Source organism: Thamnophis sirtalis, unplaced genomic scaffold (genome assembly GCF_051295495.1).
Source record: "Thamnophis sirtalis isolate CommonGarterSnake01/CBP01778 unplaced genomic scaffold, rThaSir2_p1.2 scaffold_21, whole genome shotgun sequence".
NCBI lineage: Eukaryota > Metazoa > Chordata > Lepidosauria > Squamata > Natricidae > Thamnophis > Thamnophis sirtalis.
Genome location: NW_028261401.1, coordinates 199182 through 219738, shown reverse-complemented (window position 1 = coordinate 219738; position 20557 = coordinate 199182). Strand labels below are relative to the sequence as shown.

General features: G+C 42.0%; 1 protein-coding gene across 3 annotated transcripts in view; it reads left to right on the top strand.

The window, feature by feature from the left end:
• Nucleotides 1-20557, top strand: part of LOC106546002 (poly(ADP-ribose) glycohydrolase) — a 75068-nt gene that overhangs the window by 21580 nt on the left and 32931 nt on the right. For all 3 annotated transcript variants that reach the window (XM_014062758.2, XM_014062759.2, XM_087703105.1), the window contains 3 exons: nucleotides 8305-8397; nucleotides 10109-10266; nucleotides 18881-18960. In XM_014062758.2, the coding sequence (XP_013918233.2) occupies nucleotides 8305-8397; nucleotides 10109-10266; nucleotides 18881-18960 (331 nt within the window). The remainder of the gene's footprint in view (nucleotides 1-8304; nucleotides 8398-10108; nucleotides 10267-18880; nucleotides 18961-20557) is intronic.

Sequence of the window (20557 nt, the reverse complement as noted above, 5' to 3'; positions counted from 1 at the left end):
TGCATTAAATTTCCCAATTTTTGGTCTATACGATCAGATATTTTCTCAATGCTTTGAAAAAGCTCCATTCTGTTTAAGTTCTCCTCACTTCATTAATTCAGAAAGTCAAACTTCCAAGTCACAATTTTAAATGTCTAATCAGTAGTAAGTCCAAAGAGTTTGAGTTCACCAGGAAGTTATCCAGGCCTCTTCAAATTACCTTATATGTTCAATAATATTCAATGATGTTCAGGGGCTCTTAACTGAAGTCCTTAGTTAATAATCAGATCTCTAGTGGTCTTAGGATAGGTCTGTATTTAACAGATATTTACAGTTGTTTTTTTGAATAGTGATTTCCAAGTTTGCATATTTCCCTTTTCGTCAGCAGATGGCGTTCGTGCTTTTAAAATGCACTAAATACCACTCTTTTAACTTTGAGGAACCAAGTTTCTATTTATTATTTAAAAAGCAGATTTTTTTTCCTTCTTCAATTTTCTGGTATTTTTCCTATGTGCCCATTCGCAACTTCAGTAAATAGCTTTAAAGATGCTTCTCTCTTGGATTTCTCGGGTCAACTTCCAATAAAAAATATTTTCTCACCCAGCTCACACTCCATTCACTTTCTCCTCTCCAGCACAGGCTTGGGTCTTCAGGCTGTCTCCGGCTTCATGGCAGCCATTTTGACTACCGCTACTTCTCATTGTCAGATGAGGGAGCTTTCCCAGTCAGGGAGGAGAGATGCGGTTCTCCTTGACCTGCCAGGTGGTCCCATCTTACTTCACACACACACACACCCTTCAGGGGGGATGTGGTCCGAAATAGGACCCTCTGACAGGGAGAGGTTGGAGCTGACTGCAGAGCTTGCAGATCAGGCTACCGGGCACCGGAAATACAAGCGGAATTCCCAGGGACTGCGTCCTTAATAGGAGGCATCAATTAGTTGTGTACCAGAATCATCTTTTCATAACTCATCTAGAGCAAAGGACAGGTCATGGACCTAAGGAAGTTTTTCCTGGATTTTAGTCTCTGCTGAGCTGGTTGTAGACCAGACTGATAAGGCTGCCCTATCTCATAATTTTTTTGAGCTGGTCATCCTTTTTTGGAGTCTCCTTCAGCCAATCCTTTGTCCATGATGTAAGGCCTCTGGTTGATAAGGACGTTTTCCGGCATCACCAAGAAGGGATGAGGAGGCCCGGCGTGGCCTGCCCTGCCCTTGCTTCTATATCTGTCTAGTAGCACGGCTGAGGAACAAGAGAAGGGCTTAATGGGGAAATTAAGCACCACCAGAAATGCTCATTTGGAGACCAAACGGCCCATTGAGCAAACTCGGTCGAAAGCACATCAGCTTCTTCTCCCCCATATTCCTCGTCCATCATCTGCACACAGAGTTCACCGAGAAAAGTCCAGAGAAGTTCTGGAAGGAGACTTGTGGGTCCCATTTCCCTACTCTGGAAGGCGGGAAGGAACGGACACCCTCAAGAGCAGAGGCATTGCCTGGACGGCACCATGTGGATCAAGGGATCTCCTGGCAAGGAAGGGAGGGTCTATGCTAACTCTCTTTTTTGTTTAGTGACTGTTTGAAGTTACAATGTTATTGAAAAAAATGACTTATGACCGTTTTTTCACATTTACGACCATTGCAGTATCCCCATGGTCACATTATCAAAATTCACACACTTGACAACTGACTCATATTTATGACGGTCGCTGTGTCCCGAGTCACATGATTCCCTTTTGCAACCTTCTGACAGGCAAAGTCAATGGGAAGGCCAGATTCCCTTAACAACAGTCTGACTAATGTAACAACTGTGGCAAGAAAGGTCATGAAATAGGGCAAAACTCACTCAACAACTGTCTCACTTAGCAACAGAGATTTTGGGCTCAATTGTCCCATAGGTCGAAGACTAATGTATTTAAAAACAAAGTCTAGTGTATTATTCACATTTTAATCATCTTGTGGTTTAAAGTTCCCTAAACTGTCAATTTAGGGAAGAAACTTGGAGGGGAGGAAGAAGCTTCATTGTTGCTGGTTGCTTGGCTTGCATTTTGGAAAGATCTGTGATGAATCTGAAAGATGGGCGTTTTGTTGCACAGCTTATGAACAGTGCCGAATGTCTGTCTTGGGGGAAAGATGGAAATTAAACAAGGAACTCAGAACAAGTTCCTCAATGCTGTTTTGAAAACAGCAAAACTGCCACTTTCATATCACTTAATAAAGAGAGTAAGTTGGTATTGCTGGGTCTCTTAAACAGTTGAAGTCATTAAAAGGCAGCCTCACATGTCAAGAGCGATACACCTGAGAGATTGTTGTCATCCTGGATTGGCAGGAGAAATATTTTACCTTCTGGAAAGAAAATTAGAGAGCGCCAAATTAACTACTCACATCTCAGCTGTCATCTCCCTTTTCCAAGTGTCAGTTTATGAGTCTGATAAATGTCAAATGTTCCATTTCACTGTCTTCTAATGAGGCTCTTCTCTGTATATTCCAATATAATAACTCTTTCGGTGCTTTATTCAAAGATTACTTCATTCACTCTGTTTGTGTTTTTCTTATCAAAATTTATTTTAAGATAGTGAAGGTCTTTCGGTATATATTATCCTGGTGGATTTATTTTATGTCGTAACTCCCAAAAAGAGAGTGGAAAGAATTTATAGCTAGTCCTCCTTAATAAACACTTATTCAGCAATCCTTCAAAGTTACACATCACTGAACATGCGTTACTTACAGCTCAGTTCTCGTAGCCGCAGCCAGTGTGATGTCACGTGATCCTAACTGAATCCCGTGATTGGGATTTGCAATCTTCCCAGCCAGCTTCTGACAAGCAATGTCAGTGGGGAAGCCAGCAGGAAGACGGAAGTCATTGTCATGAAATACTCACTTAATAAACTAGGGTGATTCGCTTAATGGGGGCAAATGAGACAGGGACCCAGGTATATGACATCACGCTTTATGACCATGTTGCTTAGCAACAGATTTTTCGGTCCTGTTTACTGCCGTTGAATGAGGATGAGCTGCACTTTGCTAAAAAGAATTAGTTTTCCGATCTTTTCAGGATTAGATTTAAAGACTGTCCAGCCTCACTTTTCTGGTTTTACTTCACCTTCCGCTTGCTCTGGGAGTTTTGAAGGATAAATATGTAATACCATGAAGCCATTTTGGCATAAATATTCATCCCACGAAACTGGTAATATATACAGGCAACCTTCCTCTTCTCCCCCACCCCTCTGTGCTGTGTGCTCCTTGAGTCTTCTAAAACTCCACCTGCACCTACCTGCCCTTTCCTCCCAGATTTTGAAAAGCTCTGTTCACGTTGCCCTTGGATTTTAACATTCAGCATAGCCAAAGGAAGGATGTGTAAGTATTACATTATTAATAATTATTAAAGTAAATGTAGGCTTAGAATAGGACAGAGTAGAGTTGGAAGGTCTTCTAGTCCAACCCCCTGCTCAAGCAGCAAAATCTATATCATCTCAGACAAGTGGCTGTCCAGTCTCTTCTTAAAAACCTCCCGTGATGAATATCTGAAGGCAAGCTGTTCCACTGGTTAATTGTCCTCACTATCATAAAGCTTCTCCTTAATTCAAGGTTGCTTCTCTCTTTGATTAGTTTCCAACCATTATTTTTTGTCCTGACCTCTGGTGCTTTGGAGAATAATTTGATCACTTCTTTGGGGCAGCCCCTCAAATACAGGAATACTGCTATCATGTCACCTGCAATTCTTCTTTTCTCTAGACTAGCCAGACTCAAAACATGCAGCTATTCTTCATATGGTTTAGTCTCCATGACTTTTATCATCTTAGTTGCTCTTCTCTGAACTTACTAGGGTTTTGCTTGTCCTAGCCCTGGTCACTTAGGTTTTGAGCAGAGGGGTTTGGGTGTGGATATTTGGTGGGAAGGTCAGGTATTCTCCATCCTGTTCCCCAAATTTGCTTTAGCCTCACCAGTGACTTAAGGGTGGAACTGGGCTAAACTCCCAGGAACTGCTTTGTTTAGTTAGGCTTGATAAAATTCACCCAAATTGTGAGAGGCAAACAACATTGTGTAAACAAGGAACTTTTCCTGAGTCATACCATTTATTTTAAAAATGAGAGTTTTAAAAAATGGGCTTGTCAGTTTTCTGTCATCTTTTAAGAAAGGAAGATAGATGCACGCCTGCAATTTGCTTTGTGTCAAGTTATTTGCTCAAAAGTTGTATTATGACACAGCAGGCCTTTTGTGTGGACAAAGGCACTCCCTAACCTTTTTATTGCCAAATAATTTGCTTAGATCACAAAAATAATAACAGGGTTGGGGTTGGGGTCTAATTTGCTACATTTTCTTCATACCCATTGCCAACATTGTATTTTTTTGCTGTTTTAATTCCTCTCAGCCTTCAAGGTGGTTGAGGGAATGGATGGCGTAAAAGTATCAAGAAACAAACTAACTGGTGTTGTGGTCCACCGCAGCCCACAGAGCTGGTAGTGAGGAGGTTGGGGAGGAACATGGGCCAATCCTGGAGTCTGGGGAAGGCTCTGAGGAGGGTTCTGCGTCAGAAGCAGAAAGGGAGCCAGGGCAGTTATGTGCTGCTTCCGGACTCTGACATCAGTAAGGCAAACAAACAGTGTGAGCCTGTTCCCAGTGTATGCATGCGCAAAACTGCCAGACGGCAAGAACAATTAAGGAAAAAAGGGCAACTTAGGAGTAAGGCTTGGAGATGATTGGCCCTTCCCATAAGACATAAAAGGGGAGCAACCGGACGTGAGCCTTTGAAGGAAGCAATTAGTTCATATAGTCGGTTCAAGCTCTGAGAAGTCCTGTTTGACTCTGTGCTATGTTTGGCCTTGCAAAACTAATTGGCAATTAGGTCTCTGGCAGCGTTTCAAGGGAGATGAAGTTGGGTGCTTATGAACATTACCCTAAAATACTGTGTCAACTTGATACGGGCTGTGAATGACCATAATTCACAGCCTTCTAAATAAAAGAGGGTTTTTGGGACTAAGCTTGTGATTTATGCTTTCTCAGGAAGCCTAGGTCAGAACACTAACCTAAAGAAATGGGCTACAGTACACAAACTATTTATTTGTTTCTTTTATTAAATTCATTTGTTGCCTGATTCCCATTGAGCAGACTAATCTGAACAGGTGAGCTGGGGGCTTGTTCTGTTAATGGTTAGCCAGTTCTCTTCCCAATGGCTCTTTGATAGGCCTGGGAAGCTCTGTGCCTTCCTCAAAAGGAATTAAGAGGTCCACAACAGCTGAAACAATCAGCTTAAAGGTGGTTCAAGGTCATTGTGGTATTTTTGGTGTTTGTGGTATCCAAGTATTTTTGGATTTAAAAAAAAGGATCGTGGCAGATCCATTTTCTAAAACGCCTCTGAGAAGACCACGGTTCATTAGAGAAGTTCAAGCATGATTGAGAAGGAGAGCTGAATCTCTGCCTCCAGACAGAAGTCCTCTTGGTAGGTTATGATGGATTTGGCCAAGACAGAAGACTTCACTGTTTTTCAGGAATGCAACCCAAAATAGGGATAAGAATAGCAGTAAAGGCTAGCAATGGGGGCCCTGTCACAGCCATAGGAAGTTGCTAAACGGCTTTGGAAGAACCCCCCCCCCCACACACACTTGGAATATTGCATCCAGTTTGGGTCACCATATTATAAAAAAGACATTGAGACTCTGGAAAGACTGCAGGGAAAAGCAACAAGGATGATTAAGAGACTGAAAGTTAAAGCCTGGAGAACAGTTGCAGGTTTGGGTTTGGCCAGCCTAGAGAAAAGGACTAGGGGAGACATGATAGCAGTCTTCCAGTATTTGAGGGCTGCCACAAAGAAGAGGGGGTCAACCTATTCTCCAAAGCACCAGAAGGCAGGACAAGAAGCAACAGATGGAAACTAATCAAGGACAGAAGCAACCTTTTGCTTGAAAGAAAGGCCAGATGAAAAGGAAGACAGGAATAATTAAACATAATTGTATTCTAGTTCAAAGAAGTGATGTCTGGACACTCTCAGACATTCATGTATTCTGAGCACTTCAGGATTGTATCAACAAAATTGCATTTATTTCTGGGCTAATAAAGAGTTTGCCAGTTCGTGCAGTTGTTTATTGCTAATGAAACCCCACGGGTTTTTTTTTTTAATTGCTTGAAAAGGAGCAGGGTAGAGGCAGCACAGTTCAGTCTTTGGTGCTTTGGGTCTATTTATTCTCTGTATCAAGAAAAGAGAGAAGAGCTGACAGATGGAACAGAGCCCAGTGCCAGAATCTGTCATCAGGTGAGGGAGGTTATGGGATGCGTGGCAGTCAGAAAAAGCCTCGCATGTCAGTTTCAAACGAAGCAGGCTAGCAGCACCATCCAGATCTGCCAGTCTTCTGGATGCTTAAGGTCAAATGTCGCCTTTTGAATCAATTTTACATGCACTGGTTTGATGTCACTTCCTAAAATCCAAGTTCAACCTGTGACACTTCACACACATCGCAATTTGGAAATTCAGAGCACGTGGGAAGAAAAAGTGAGGAGGATGACATTGGACGGCCCTCAATTTGTGAAACTTCCAAAGATACGGTCGCAATAGGTGGCCATCGATTGAGAAATGAAAAAATGGAAACCTTTGAACTCCTTTAGAAACTTTTCAAAATTTAGCTCATCGATTCACATGGGTGTTAAATACTTCAGAGATTCCCTTGTAGAAACTTAAGGATCTGGATCTGATTACAGGTGGCCCTTGACCTACGACCAAATTTCTGAGCCCAAAATTTCTGCCTCTAAGCGAAACAGTTGTTAAGTGAGCTTTGCCTCATTTACAGCCTTTCTTGCCTTTCTTGTTGAGTGAATCATTGCAGTTGGTGACATGGTGGTTAGGGGGATCTGACTTCCCCCTTGGATTTGGCTTGTCTCAATCTCTCTTTAAAATGTTCAATTCTGGACTTCATCTTTGCGCTCCGGTTGTCTCAGTCTGTCTTTTTCCCCCTTTACAGGACAGGCTCATAACCCTCTGCTTTAAACTACTTTCAAACAGATTCAGTGGGCCATTTCTACAAGGGTTTTTAAATATTACTTTCCCACCCAACTGGCAATGGGTACATGACTCAAATAGATGGGAGAATCAGAAACAGGTAGTCCTTGAACCCAATTTCTGCCTCTAAGTGAGACAGTTGTTCAGTGAGCTTTGCCCCGTTTTACCTCCTTCTTTGCCACCATTGTTAAATGAATCCCTGCACTTCTTAAGTTAGTGACGGGTCCCGTGAAGTGAATCTGGCTTCCACATGGATGTGTCCTACCAGAAAGCTGCAAAAGGGGATCCCATGAGTGCAAGACACTGTGACCGTCATAAGTATGAGTCGGCTGCTGAGTGTCTGAGTTTTGATTGTGTGCCCGTCGGGTGTAGGGGATTGTCAGATTTGGAAGCCATATTAACACCGGATGCTTCCACACTGCCACATTCTTCTGGAGAGGGGATTTAGTAGATGGAACATAGTTAGATAAAATAGCATTCTTCCTTTCGGTCAAGCTCAGGGTATTCCTGCATCTGGAGGAGGAGTGGTTGGAGTGATGTCTGGAGTTGGGACAGATGGGGAGTGGACCATGTGATGAACAGATGGATGCAGGGGATGGGTTTGGACTTCTGACTTACTGAGGGAAAGGCCGGAATTCTCAGATTTGGGTTTTCCCAGATATGCCTTTATACCTACTCTAATAAATGGGAGCTTGGAGAAAATGCCTCTCTCAGAGTTTCATTGGAGTTGGAGTTTTCCGGAACGCTGCCAGGGATGCTGCAATAGTCATAAGTGTGAAAAACAGTCCCAAGTCATTTTTTTTCTGCTAATGTTGTAACCAAACGAAGAGTTATAAGTTGAGGGCTGCCTGTAATTAGAATAGAATAGCAAAGTTGGAAGGTACCGTGGAGGTCTTCTAGTCCAACCCCCTGCCTAGGCAGGAAACCCTACACAACCTCAGACAAATGGTTATCCAACCTCTTCTTTAAAACCTCCAGTGTTGGAGCATTCACAACTTCTGAAGGCAACTTGTTCCACTGATTAATTGTTCTAACTGTCAGGAAATTTCTCCTCAGTTCTAAGTTGCTTCTCTCCTTGATTAATTTCTACCCATTGGTTCTTGTTCTACCCTCAGGTGCTTTGGAGAATAGTTTGGCTCCCTCCCTTCAGCTGGATGGAGGGATTCCTTGAAAAACATCAATTACCTTATTTTTTTGTGCATCCAGAGATCAGGGTTGTTGTTGTTGTTGTTGTTTTTGAAAAAGAGGTCTCCCAAATCACCTTAAAACACACTAAGCAGAGATTTGGTTCCCTCAGATCCTGATGTCAGAATTTCTCCTTCTGTTTTTACTCCAGGTGCTGGAAGACGCTGAGGCCCAGCATCTTTTTCAGTCCATTCTGCCTGACATGGTGAAGCTGGCGCTCTCTCTGCCCACCATCTGCACCCAGGTGAGTCTGCATGTTTGAGGGGTCTTCTCTAGAGAGGGGACAGGACAGGACAGAATGGGGGATGGGATGTGGGATGGGATGGACAGGAACGCAGAATAGAATAAAACAGAATAATAAAGTTGGAAGGACCTTGGAGGTCTTCTAGTCCACCCCCAGCTCAGGCAGGAAACCCTATACCATTTCAGGCAGGTGAATGTCCAATTCCTTCTTAAAAACTTCCATTGTTGGAGAATTCACGACTTCTGAAGGAAAGTCGTTCTATTGATTAATTGTTCTAACTGTCAGGAAATTTCTCCTTAGTTCCAGGTTGCTTCTCTCCTTCATTAGTTTCCACCCATTGCTTCTTATCTTGCCTTTGGAGAATAGCTTGGCCCTCTTTCCTTTGTGGCAGCCCCTCAAATACCTGCTATCATGTCACCCCCAGTGCTTCTTTTCACTACTTCAGCCAAACTCAACTCCAGCAACCATTCTTTATATGTTTTAGCCTCCAGGCCACTAATCATCTAATCATTGATTTGCTGTAAAGGTAGTTCTCGACATACAGCCATAATGGAACCTATTTATTACAGTTATCCAGGTAGTCCTTGACTTATGATCACGATGGAGCCCAAAATTTCTGTGTTTAAGTGAGTGTTGCCCCATTTTACGACCATTGTTGCCACAGTTGCTAAGTGAATCACTGAGTTTGTAAAGTTAGTAACTCCGTTATTAAGGGAATCTGGCTTCCCCGCTAACTTTGCATGTCAGAGGATTCCAAAAGGGGATCACGTGACTCCAGGACACTGCAACCATCATAAATATGAGTCAGAGTCCCAGTAAGCAAATAATCCTTTCTCTTGAATTTAGAAAAGATAATTTTTAACGAAGAATGCCCTCACATTTTGAGAATCTGCATATCCTCCAGAATTCCGTGGTTTACCCTGTTCTTAACAGTTACTTCTGTTTGCAAGTTTTAAACAGTTTCTTCTTAAGGAGATGCACACAAAAAACCTGACCTCAGGATATCTCCTATTTGGGGGCTGCTGGCTGTATATTTTGTTGAGGTTAAACATGTTTGTAAAGCAACCAGACAATCAGGATGTTTCGGTGGAAGCTCCTCAGTTTGCCATTTATTTTTTTCTTGAACCGTAATTTTCTTTCCCATTTAAAGAAGGCAATCAACCTAAGGAGCATGTCAGTCCTTCCAATGTAGTTGTGTTGTTTGGTGTCTCATCACGGCGCCTTGTCTCACAGCTGTTGCGATGTGATTGCCTGTGATTGCCCTTTGCTGAACGGCATGAGAGCCAGCCTGCTAAGCACAATTAATGCCATCCCTTCCGGCTTTCTTTTTCCTTCCCGGCTCCTTCACCTTCCCCCTCTTCCCCCTGTCTTTTTTTCAAGACCCCGATGTTCTGTTTGTCTTCTTGTTGTTATTGATTGAAGTCTGCAGTTTGTCAAACAAGGCTCTTGTCCCAATCAGCCTGGATAAACAACTCTTGACTTCGGGGCGATGCTGATTTCAGGAGCTCCCCGAGCCTCTAAATTAGCAAGCGCCATTTTGTTCTCCTGGCTTCTTGTGGGTGCTTTCTCTTCCAGATCTCTCAAGTGAGGATGTCTTGTCTTCATTTCCAAAAGCGGACTGGACTTGGTTTCTTTTTGTTTTTTCCTTGCAAATGTTTTGCCTTTCATCCGAGACCCTCCCAAGACCCTTCTTGTTTTATTTCTCTTTTAGCCGATCCCTCTTCTAAAGCAGAAAATGAACCACGCAGTCACTCTGTCCCAGGAGCAGGCAGCCACTCTCCTAGCCAACGCCTTCTTCTGTACCTTCCCTCGGCGCAATGCCAAGATGAAGTCAGAGTATTCGAGCTACCCGGACATTAACTTCAACAGGTAGAGTGCCCCTCCCTGCCTCAGAACACACGCCAGGGCCTCCCCTGACTGGAACGGTCTGCATGGGGCCTCATGGCTTCCTCTGGTTACAGGGGGTCCTCGAGTTATCAGATCATACATTTAGTGACAGCGTGGGGGCGGGGGGGGGGACTTGAGACCATTTTTTGTACCAGGGTCATGGTCATGGCAACTGGCATGTACTTAGGATGGTTGCGGTGTCCAAGGGTCAAGCGATCCCCTCTAAGAATCTTCTGACCTTGGGAAAGCCAGATTTGCTTAGCAACCGTGTTAATGATATGATAACTGCGTCCAGGAAAGGTTGCAGAATAGGGCAAAACTGACTTAACTGTCTTGCTTAGCAGTGGAAATGTTGGGCTTAATTGTGGTTGTAAATCAAGGATTTCCTGTAGTCTCCAGAATATCTCATTATAGAAGTCGTTTTGCAGAAGTTCATTCAGGAAGTAGGAGGAATTAGATTTGGATCCGAATTGCTTTTTTTATTTATTTGGTCCTGATGTTGTCTTCCTGAGATAAATAGGAGCATCTAAGGGCATTTCTGAAGGGGTAGAAACACCGTGGATTTAGATTGCATTTTGTATTTATTGCACAGCTTGCCGCAACACAGTTACTCATTTTTTTAAACATCTCAATTGTGGGTTGAAATTATATTCTATCTCAGAAAAAGTTGAACTTGTCTTGGATATCTTTGTACTTGATATCTTTGAGAATATGGCCTTCTAAATCAGTTAATTACCTGAGCTAGCCATTTGACTGCTAATCTTTTTGGAACAGAAAAAAAAAGAACGAATTTAATATACACTTGTCCCAAAGGTGCCTTTTTCAAGAGGCTTTGCTTTTCTTTGAAGACATTTCACTTGTCATCCAAGAAGCTTCTTTAGCTTTGATTGGATGATGGGGAACTGAGAAGCGAAACATCTTCTCCCTCTTGAAGAAGGGACAGCCATGACCTGGATGACTTGAGAATCTCCACTGACATTTAATGTACACTTTGCTTGGGAAGCTTAAACCTTTCACATTTGTTTGTTTTTTACTTGGAGACTCAGCTGTTGTCAAAATAATTTTAAAATCTATGGTGTAAGAGTCATTTTAGGCAATAAAATAGCAACTTCAAATGGTGTACCTGTTCGGTAAAAAGCAGTAGGTCTGATGACAGGGCTATCCATCTGTCTTATCAAAATAAGAGACGCTGGCTACAAAAGGTTAAAAATGTTACATATTTTATTTTCCTTAAACCAAAGGTGCTTCCGTCACCCTTCTTATCTGCTGTTGACAACAACTGATCAGGAGGATTTAAAAAAAAGAAAGAAACCCTTAAGTTCTTAGCCCGACTGAATTTTATGTAGCGGATTATTTTGACTTCATTTACTGCAAAGCTTCTGGAGAGCCAGGTGGGGATTTCGGAGATTGTGTTATAGATGTTTATTTGGTTTGTGGTTCTCCAAAATTTCTCTTGGGTCGAGAGTCCCTGCAGCATTTTCAACTAAGGGGCAACATTCAGGGTTTTTGAGAGGGCTGCTAAAACAGCCACCCTCTGTGAGACTTGCACATTCGCACAACAATTGCGAAGCATGCAAAAATGCAAATCTGTGTCACTTGGTGAATTGGTGATATTAGCTCTGTGACACACAACAGATATTTCTGCCAAGCTAAGATTTTGGATGCTCGGCAGAAAGACCTGCAAAGCAGACCAAAAGCACACTATACAGAATGGCGCAGCCTTAGGAAACACACAAGGCGAATCCAAGCCCAGCGCAGCTGATGCTGAACCAAGGGAGCAGGGATGCCGATCGGCTGATCATACCCTGCGCTTTTCCCCCCACTGATGGACTCCGACTCAGATTCCTTCTGCTGTAGCTCCTCTTTCCTAATGGGTTCTGCCGTCTGGGAAAGACCTACGGAGGGCTCCCCTGCTGATGGAACTGGAGCCAGAAGCATCCCTGGAGGAAGGACCCTGGAGGGCTATTGGTCTTTAAAATAACTTGAAAATGCAAGGGTGACGAGGAGAGGACCTGTTGGGGCCCCAACAGGTTTTGATGAGTCTCCCCTAAACATTTGTTAGGGGATATAGCCGCAGACATAGTTTAGTGTCAAAGGTCACTTCCTTGGATTGGCAGCTCACTTTGATTTCCCCTTGCAATAGATGTCCCATATCCTCCCTCCCTCCCTCCTTTCCCATAACTCATTGCTCATGAAGAATGAAGTCATCTTTTTAAGAAGAATCCTTACTCAGTGTAGCCTCAGAGCTACTGGCTTCTCACGTCCCCATAAAGAACATTGTGTTCATATTTGAGAAACAAGGGACAGCTCTAAATGAAAAATATTATGCAGGGACGAATCTTTGATTGAAGTGTGTTGTTCCTTTGATTAAAGCTAGAAGACGAAGCCGTGGTGAACCCTGTCCTCTCCTGAATGCCAGCAAAGAAAGCTTGTGAACTTTTTTTAAAAAAAATCAAGACAAGGGCAAAGTATGCTAGTTAAGATACATGAACTGCAAGGAAATGATTCTGCTGCACATTATGTTTATGCAGGGGAGTGGAAATCTGATTTTGCAGTAATGCAATTGTCTTTTACCATAAGCATCAATTGGATAACTTTAATGACCCTCAATTTTTTCATCTATTTGAGCTAATCCACTTAGGAAAGAGAGCCCCATATCGTATGTATGAAAACTGCCTCTGGTCACCTCCTACAAATGAGTTCATTTCCAATACCTGAATATTTTCTGGAAGTTGGTTTAAAAAACTAGCTTGTTTATGAATTCCATATATTATTTCCCCATGGAAAATTTAAAACCACCACAACAGCAACATTTCCTTGTTGAGTTCTTGTGCAGTTTTGAGACCAACAATACTTTGGGATACGTTTGGGAAGGTGTCAGGGGGCCCCTTTCAGACTGTGTCCATAAGGCGTTTTACACAGCTACCGTAATCATCCATCCATCCATCCTTTTTTTAAACACTAAAAATATTGATTCTGCCACCTTTATGATGGAAATTCTCCATAAATATTCAAGCCACAAAAATAAGCTGGCTTTTTGAGGGATAGTGAAAGGCCGATAGTTTTGGGGGAAATTGAAATATATCCAATATTCATTTTGGAACCAAACATTGCTAAGTTAAGATGGTACAACATGGACTTTGTTTGACTTGCAGTTTAATTGTGTTTGATGCCTTTAAATAGGATTTAGTCAGAGACTCCATTTGATTGTTCGACTGCCTTCAAAAGTTTCATTTCGCTTTCTTTTGTGCTGCCAAGGGAAGTCTTGTCCAGCAGATCCACTGACCTCTCAATAGAGACACACAGGCCTATAAACAAATGCAACACTGAATCATGGGGAGAAAAGATTGAGGCCCATCCCAGTAGCTTTGGCCTTTGGGTGGAAACTCAGGGCACTCTGAAATGTTGACTAAAAGCTTCCCTGCTAGAAATTAATAGAACATCAGGAGAGTTAAATATAGCAGTGTATGTAAAGACCTTGAATTAACTGTATTCATTTTCAAAGTCAAAATCTATCCTCCCTCCCTCCTTCCTTCCCTCCTTCCTTCCCATCCTCTCTTTCTTTTTTCTTCTATTTACAAAGTTTGTAATGGTTCCACTTTCTACAGGAACAAAAAAAAAGAGCCAGAAAAGTAATACTTGTTGGGTAGATGATACCATAGAGGAAAGGGACATGTGATTTTGTCACAAGTGCAAAAAATAATTCACCTTGAGATCAAGTAGTAGTTGTTGTTTTTTGTTGGGTAGAGTTGATGTTACACTTGATATTTGGTTGACTGCAATAAAGATGGAAAGAAATTGTCTGTGAGGTGAAATGGTTGAAATGTGTTCGTTTACTCATAAGCCAGGGGATTCCTAAACCTCCAAGCTATTTTCTATGTAAATAAAGAAAATGAAACTCATTTGCTTAATTAAAAAGACTCACAGCCATAACCAAGAATTTGTTTTCCATGGTACTTTGTGTTTGACATGGTTTGGAGGTGCTTGGAGACTTTTTTCATTAGAAAACTTAAATCTCACTTGAGGAAAATTCTCTTTTCCTAAAACTTTGAGGGAAAAAGTAAAATACAAACATTCTTTATATGCTCAGCTGACTAAAGTTCCCAATTCTCTATGAAAGATTCTGAAGATGTTTTGAGAAAATGAAAAAGTACTTACAATTGTGTAGCGGCAAAGCAAAATAGATTTTGTACGATTGGTATGGACACCTTTTAAATAAATTTAATATATGAAAAAAGGCAAACTGGAAAATAAAACTTTAATATGCGATTTTTAATCCTCTTAACTTTTTGAAGGGAAGAGCTCTGTTTTCCTTAAATTCTACTATACACACATTTTTTTCCTATAAAGGAGTAAGAATAATCTTAAACTATTGCAATTATTAAAACTGCTACAAATAAAAGTGTGTGACAAGGAACAACCTGTAGCAACCAGAATGAAGTAAAAAAAAGGAAAAGAAAAATACTTTTTTAAAATTCTTGAAGGAAAATTGTAAAATTGAAGTACCGTAAAGATACCCAAAGCCACCACTTTCCTTCCTGAGCAGACATTTTGTAGATTCAACCTGTCATCAGATGTTTATATCGAGACTTCCAAAAAAAGTGGATCGGAATATAATCCTGCTTTTAGACTGAATCTCTCCAGGTTTGCTAGGAAACAAAAAATGACGATTATGGTAACAACCCTTGCTTCATTGCCCTGTTAGCAGAAAACAAACAAAAAAACCACACACACACACACACACACACACACACACACACACACACACGATAACACTCAAATTGCATTATTGGTCAAATCTCAGATGCTGAATAATGGGAGTCAAAACTACAAGATCAAAACGATGAGTTTTGCCTTTTACTTATATTGCTTTATAATTAGGTCAACATCTAAAGAAATTCAGCCAGAATGTTCCATTAGCAAATGGATTATGTGAAGTCTGATCAACAAATTGCTTTCAAGTCTCTCCTGCAAATCTTTAGCTGAGCTAAATAAAAATGTAACGAGTAAGATGGGGCACCACCGAAGACCCAAGTGTTGCAGCATCCCTACTTCTCTCACAGTTCCACTGCCAGCAACATCTAAGTGCTACAGAAAACATCTGGGACATTTTAGCCTAAGAACAATCTCCTAAAACATGTGAGATGCACCACTGTGCCACTCCCTTGACTTTACTGGTGCTTTTCTTCCTAGTTCGTTCCATGCCTGTTGCTGTTCTGACCTAGGTTTCCTAATACAGTAAAAAGCACACGCTTAATCCCCCAAACCCTCTTTTTATTTCAAAGGCTGTGAATTATGTTCATTCACATCCTGTAATGAGCCCCAAATAGTTGGAAAGAGTCCTACAGTAGGCTGGCAAAGTCTTTTGGGATAAGGCTGATAAGCACCCATCTTTATCTTCCTTGAAACGCTGCCAAATACTTAATTGGCAATTAGCTTAGCACGGCCACATGGAGCAAAGAATCAAAACGGAGTTTCAGAAGGTAAACTGACCAGCATGAACCAAGTTGCTTCCTGCAAAGGCTCACATGCCTTTGCTCCTCCCTTACGTCCTATGGGAGGGGCCAATCACCTCCAAGCCTTACTCCTGAGTCGTCCCTTCTGTCTTAACTGTTCTTGCCTTCTGGCAGCTCTGTATATGAGCGCACTGGGAACAGTGGGAGCTTGTTCCTCTGCCTCGCTGCTGTCCAACTCTGGAGGCTCCAGAGGCAGCACATAACTCCCAGATGGCCCTCGCCATCTCTCTGATGCCAACACAGAGTCCTTGTCCGCACCTTCCCCAGACTCCAGGACTGGTCTATATTCCTCCCCAACTTCCTTGCTGTCCGACTCTTCTGGCAGCTTTGCAGGCTGCCAGCGGACCACAACAGTTCATGTTCCAGCCCAAATCAACAGAACAGAGGTTCATTAGTTGCTGTAGCATCCGCTGTGTGACCTTTTTGCTGAGGTGGTCAATTTCACCGCTGAGGCCTGGTTCTTCATAACTGAGAAGTTGAGCAATTTGCAACCATTCTGTTCACCTACAGAGGTGTCTCAATGACACCAATCCCACCAGGCCACAGAAGATCTACCAAAGGTCTATTTTGTAGGATAGACCTTATATTGACCTTATTATAAGTACTGCTACTTCATTCATCACAGTCTGATGCAACACCCATGTTAACAGGTTAACAGGTAGCAAACTCATTCTTTCCTACTTCACAGGCACCTGTACCTTCAGGTATAGACTTTAAGCAGCATCTCCAGCGAATTCCCAAGTTGACTCTAGATCTTCTCCCAGCTTAGGAATTTCCAGAGTTATGTGGATGTGTTCTTCACCATTACAACTGAAGTTAACCAACGAGTGAAAATGCTTCTCTATCTTGCCCTGGTTAGACTGCACCTGGAAAACTGTCCAGTTCTGGTCACCTCAATACAAAGGAAGACCGCTGAGAAGAATGTCAAGATAGTAAGGAACGTAGAGGCTAAATCCTATGAGGAGCAGTTATAGGAAGTTGGCATGTCTAGTTTAAAGAAGAGAAGGTTGGGGAGAGGCGTGATAGCAGCCTTCCAATGCATGAAGGGCTCTCACAGGGGAGACAGAGCAGACGCTTTCCTACCACCTGAGGACAAGAGAAGAAGCAATGGGTGGAAGCTTCACAATGAACAATCCAAAATTTAAAATTTCCCAACTTTGAGAGTCTCCCTCCCTCCTAAAGTTGGGGGGGGGCTCCTTCTCTGGAAGTTTTCAAGAAAAGACTGGACAGCCATTGGCCAAGGGTGGCCTGAGGATCCCTGCCCTGGACATGGGTTGGATTAGAAGACCTCCAAAGTCCCTTCTAGCCCTAGGCTTCTATGAAAACATTATTTCAACTTTGGTTTTTTTTGTTTTGCATCACTGTTTTGAAAGCTAGCTTCCAAACAAAGACTTAAATTTCAGTTATTGAAATTTGATCCCAAGGTGCTTTTATTTTGTTCAAGAGGCAACTGGACTTCCTTTGTTTTCATTGAAGACATTTTACTTCCCATCCAAGAAGTTTCTTCAGTTCTCAAGAACCTTTTTCTCCTCCTCACTGAAGAAGCTTCTTGGATGAGAAGCGAAATTTCTTCAAGGAAAAACAAAGGAAGTCCAGTTGCCTCTTGAACAAAATAAAGGCTCTTTGGGAAAACCATGACTTGGATGACTGAGAATCTCCACGGACATGTCAAAATCTTTTTCTTCAAATTGAGCGTTCCTTTCTACCAAACAGAATGAGGCAGATCCTAGCCTTTCCTAGTTAACCTTTCGAGAGTGGATGTGAGAGATGAGAGTGTGCCCCAATCTTTTTTGCCATCTCTGGCCTCTATTAGCGAAGAGATTCTTAAGAGGCCTCCTCCTTCCTGTTCTCAAGCCACCACAGCTTCTCCTTCCAGGCAAATTGCATTATAGGCCAGCCATTGCGATGGAGTTTGTTTTGTATGAAATGAAATCCAGTCACATAAGTGCAGATGGCTGGAAGGCAGTTTAAAACATGCTGGATATAAAAGTATGTGCTCTTTTAATGACTAAAAATAGTTATGTTTACAGGTGTTCCAGGATTTAATGAGGGTATCCTCCCCCCCCCCCCCAGCTTTGAAATCAAACAAGGAAATGTGTTCCTTGCATAGTAAAATGGCTGAAAAAGAAAATTTTCTTTTTCTTAATCGGGAAAAAAAACCATTGAAGGAACCTAACTTATTGTCAATATATTAAAGGGGCAGATTTTGAAATGCTTATTGCCAAAATCAGGGCAAATATAATCATGACCAAGAAAACAAATGCTGAAATGGTGACACAAGTGGCCGAGTTACTTGTTTTCACTTGTTAAATATAGAAACCACGTCCTTCACTTGCTAGGTCTTACGTAGCAAAAAGCTCAGAAAAAAACGCATTGCCTGTACTACATGAAAAAATAGATAGTAAAGCAATAAAGCATTTTTAAAAAATCAAAGTTTGTATTTACTACTTAAAACGGAGCAAGGACGGAACACATATTACCCAATTCCAGAATTGAATAAGGCTAATAAAAAGTCTCTCTTGAGTATACTCCAACTATCGTATTTTTCAGAGTATTAAGACGCAGCGGCGTGTAAGACGCAGCAAGATTTTTGCTCATTTCTGCCCTCCCAGGCCCCCAGGAGCAATCTGAAAGCCTCCTAAAGCTATGCACGGCCATTTTGGTGAAGGGGGTGGGGTTTTGGAAGTTGAAAAATGCTGTATTCAGTGTATAAGACGCACCCAGATTTTCAGCCTCTTTTTTTAAGGAAAAAGGTGTGTCTTATGCTCCAAAAAAAGACAGTATCTGTTTAGAAGAGCAGAATATCATCTGTTCCGATTGGGGCTCTGAATTTTCAATTGGATTCAGATAATCTGGACAAGTACATTTGATACGCAAAGAAAGGAACCACCCAGCATTTTGATGTGGACTTAGACCATCTTCCTTCTTCTGCAGATCCTTGGCCCGTACCAAGAGCAAACCAGAACCGAGAAAAATTGTGACAGGGATTGTTTTAAAATGGGCTTTGGGGAATGCAATTGCTTCATTTTGCTTTGCTTAATTACTTTCCAATAATTGTCCTATCTTTTTGCTTCCCGTAGATTGTTTGAGGGGCGATCTCCGAGAAAGCCTGAGAAGCTGAAAACCCTTTTTTGCTACTTCCGAAGAGTCACTGAAAAAAGTAAAGTGGCTAATCTCGTAGCCTTTTCTCTGCCCCAGGGGAATTAAGCCTTTAACTCTCTGGTTTAATGACTGGTAGATCGTGACAAATGGTCAATGTCAGCCCTTCAGCTTCGGGATCTTTCATGAGAACTTTGGCGGAGGGAGATCATAACCTCTGAAGAATGTAAAAAATATATAGGAAGAAGTCACCCCATTATTATGAAATCTGAACAGTTTGACCCTAAGAAATGGGTTGCACTATTAGTGTTACTTCTGCAACTAATAATAATGACATCACCAAGTAGCAAACATAGCTTTGGAAAAACAGCGTGCTAAGTCATTGGACAGCGCAGATGGTCCTCGATTTACGACCACAATTAAGCCCAAGTTTTCTGTTCTTGACATTTGTTGAGTGAGTTTTTCCCATTTAATGATCTTTCTTGCCACAGTTGTTAAGTGAATCACTGCAATTCTTTAGAGTGTAACACAATGGTTAAGTGAATCTGGCTTCCCCATTGACTTTGCCTGTCAGGAGGTCACAAAACGGGATCATGTGTCCCCGGAGCACTGCGACCGTCATTAATACAAGTCAGTTGCCAAGTACCTGAATTTTGGTACACGACCACAGGGATGCTGCAACTCTGAAAAATGGTCACTTTTTCAGTATGGTTGTAATTCTGAACGGTCATTGAATGAACTGTACATTTATCAACCATTCGTTTAGTGACCGTTCAAAGTTACAATGGCACTGAAAAAAGTAACGACTGTTTTTCTTATGACAGTTGCAGCATCCTTAGGATCAAAATTTGGACACTTGGCAGCCGGTTCATACTTATGATTGTTGCAGTGACCCGGGGCCATGTGGTCCCCTTTTGTGACCTTCTGAGACGCAAAGTGTACGGGGAAGGCAGGTTCACTTAACAATCCTGTGACTAACTTAACAACTGCAGTGATTCACTTAACAACCGTGGGCAAGAAAGTTTGTAAAATGGGGGGACTCATTTAATAACTATCTTACTTAACAATGGGAATTGTGGGCTCCATGGTGGCCATAAGTCGAAAACTGCCTACCTCCGATTAATCAACTTCGGTTTATTGCCAAAGGATGGCAGCATCATGTATTCCCCTCCAGCCTTGGCGTTTAGATGATACTGAGGCAGATCCAAATAGCGTCATTCTAATATCAAAGGGGCTGCCACAAGGAAGGGGGGTTCCTAACGGTGAGTGCAATGAACCCGTAGAAGGGCTTGCCTTGGGAAGTTGTGGGCACTCCCATCACTGGAGATTTTTAAGAAAGAGATTGGACTGAAATAGTAGAGGGTCTCCTGCTTGAGCAAGGGGTTGGACTAGAAACCTCCAAGTTCCCTTCCAACTCTTGTGCTGTTCTGCTTTTAGAAGGTGAAAGCTTTATTTGGGCAACATTAGCTCTTCATACAATAGTCATTTTGTGGTGAAACAGAAGATTAATGCAGATATTGCTGGGGGAGGCGGGGATGGAACAAGGCTTCCGACAAACTTCTTGAATCCCTTGCAGCTTCTAAATAGTTTAATAAGACTCTTTAAATATTTTCCATAGAGAATTTTCCAGGGATATTGCATTCTGCTCCCTTCATGTC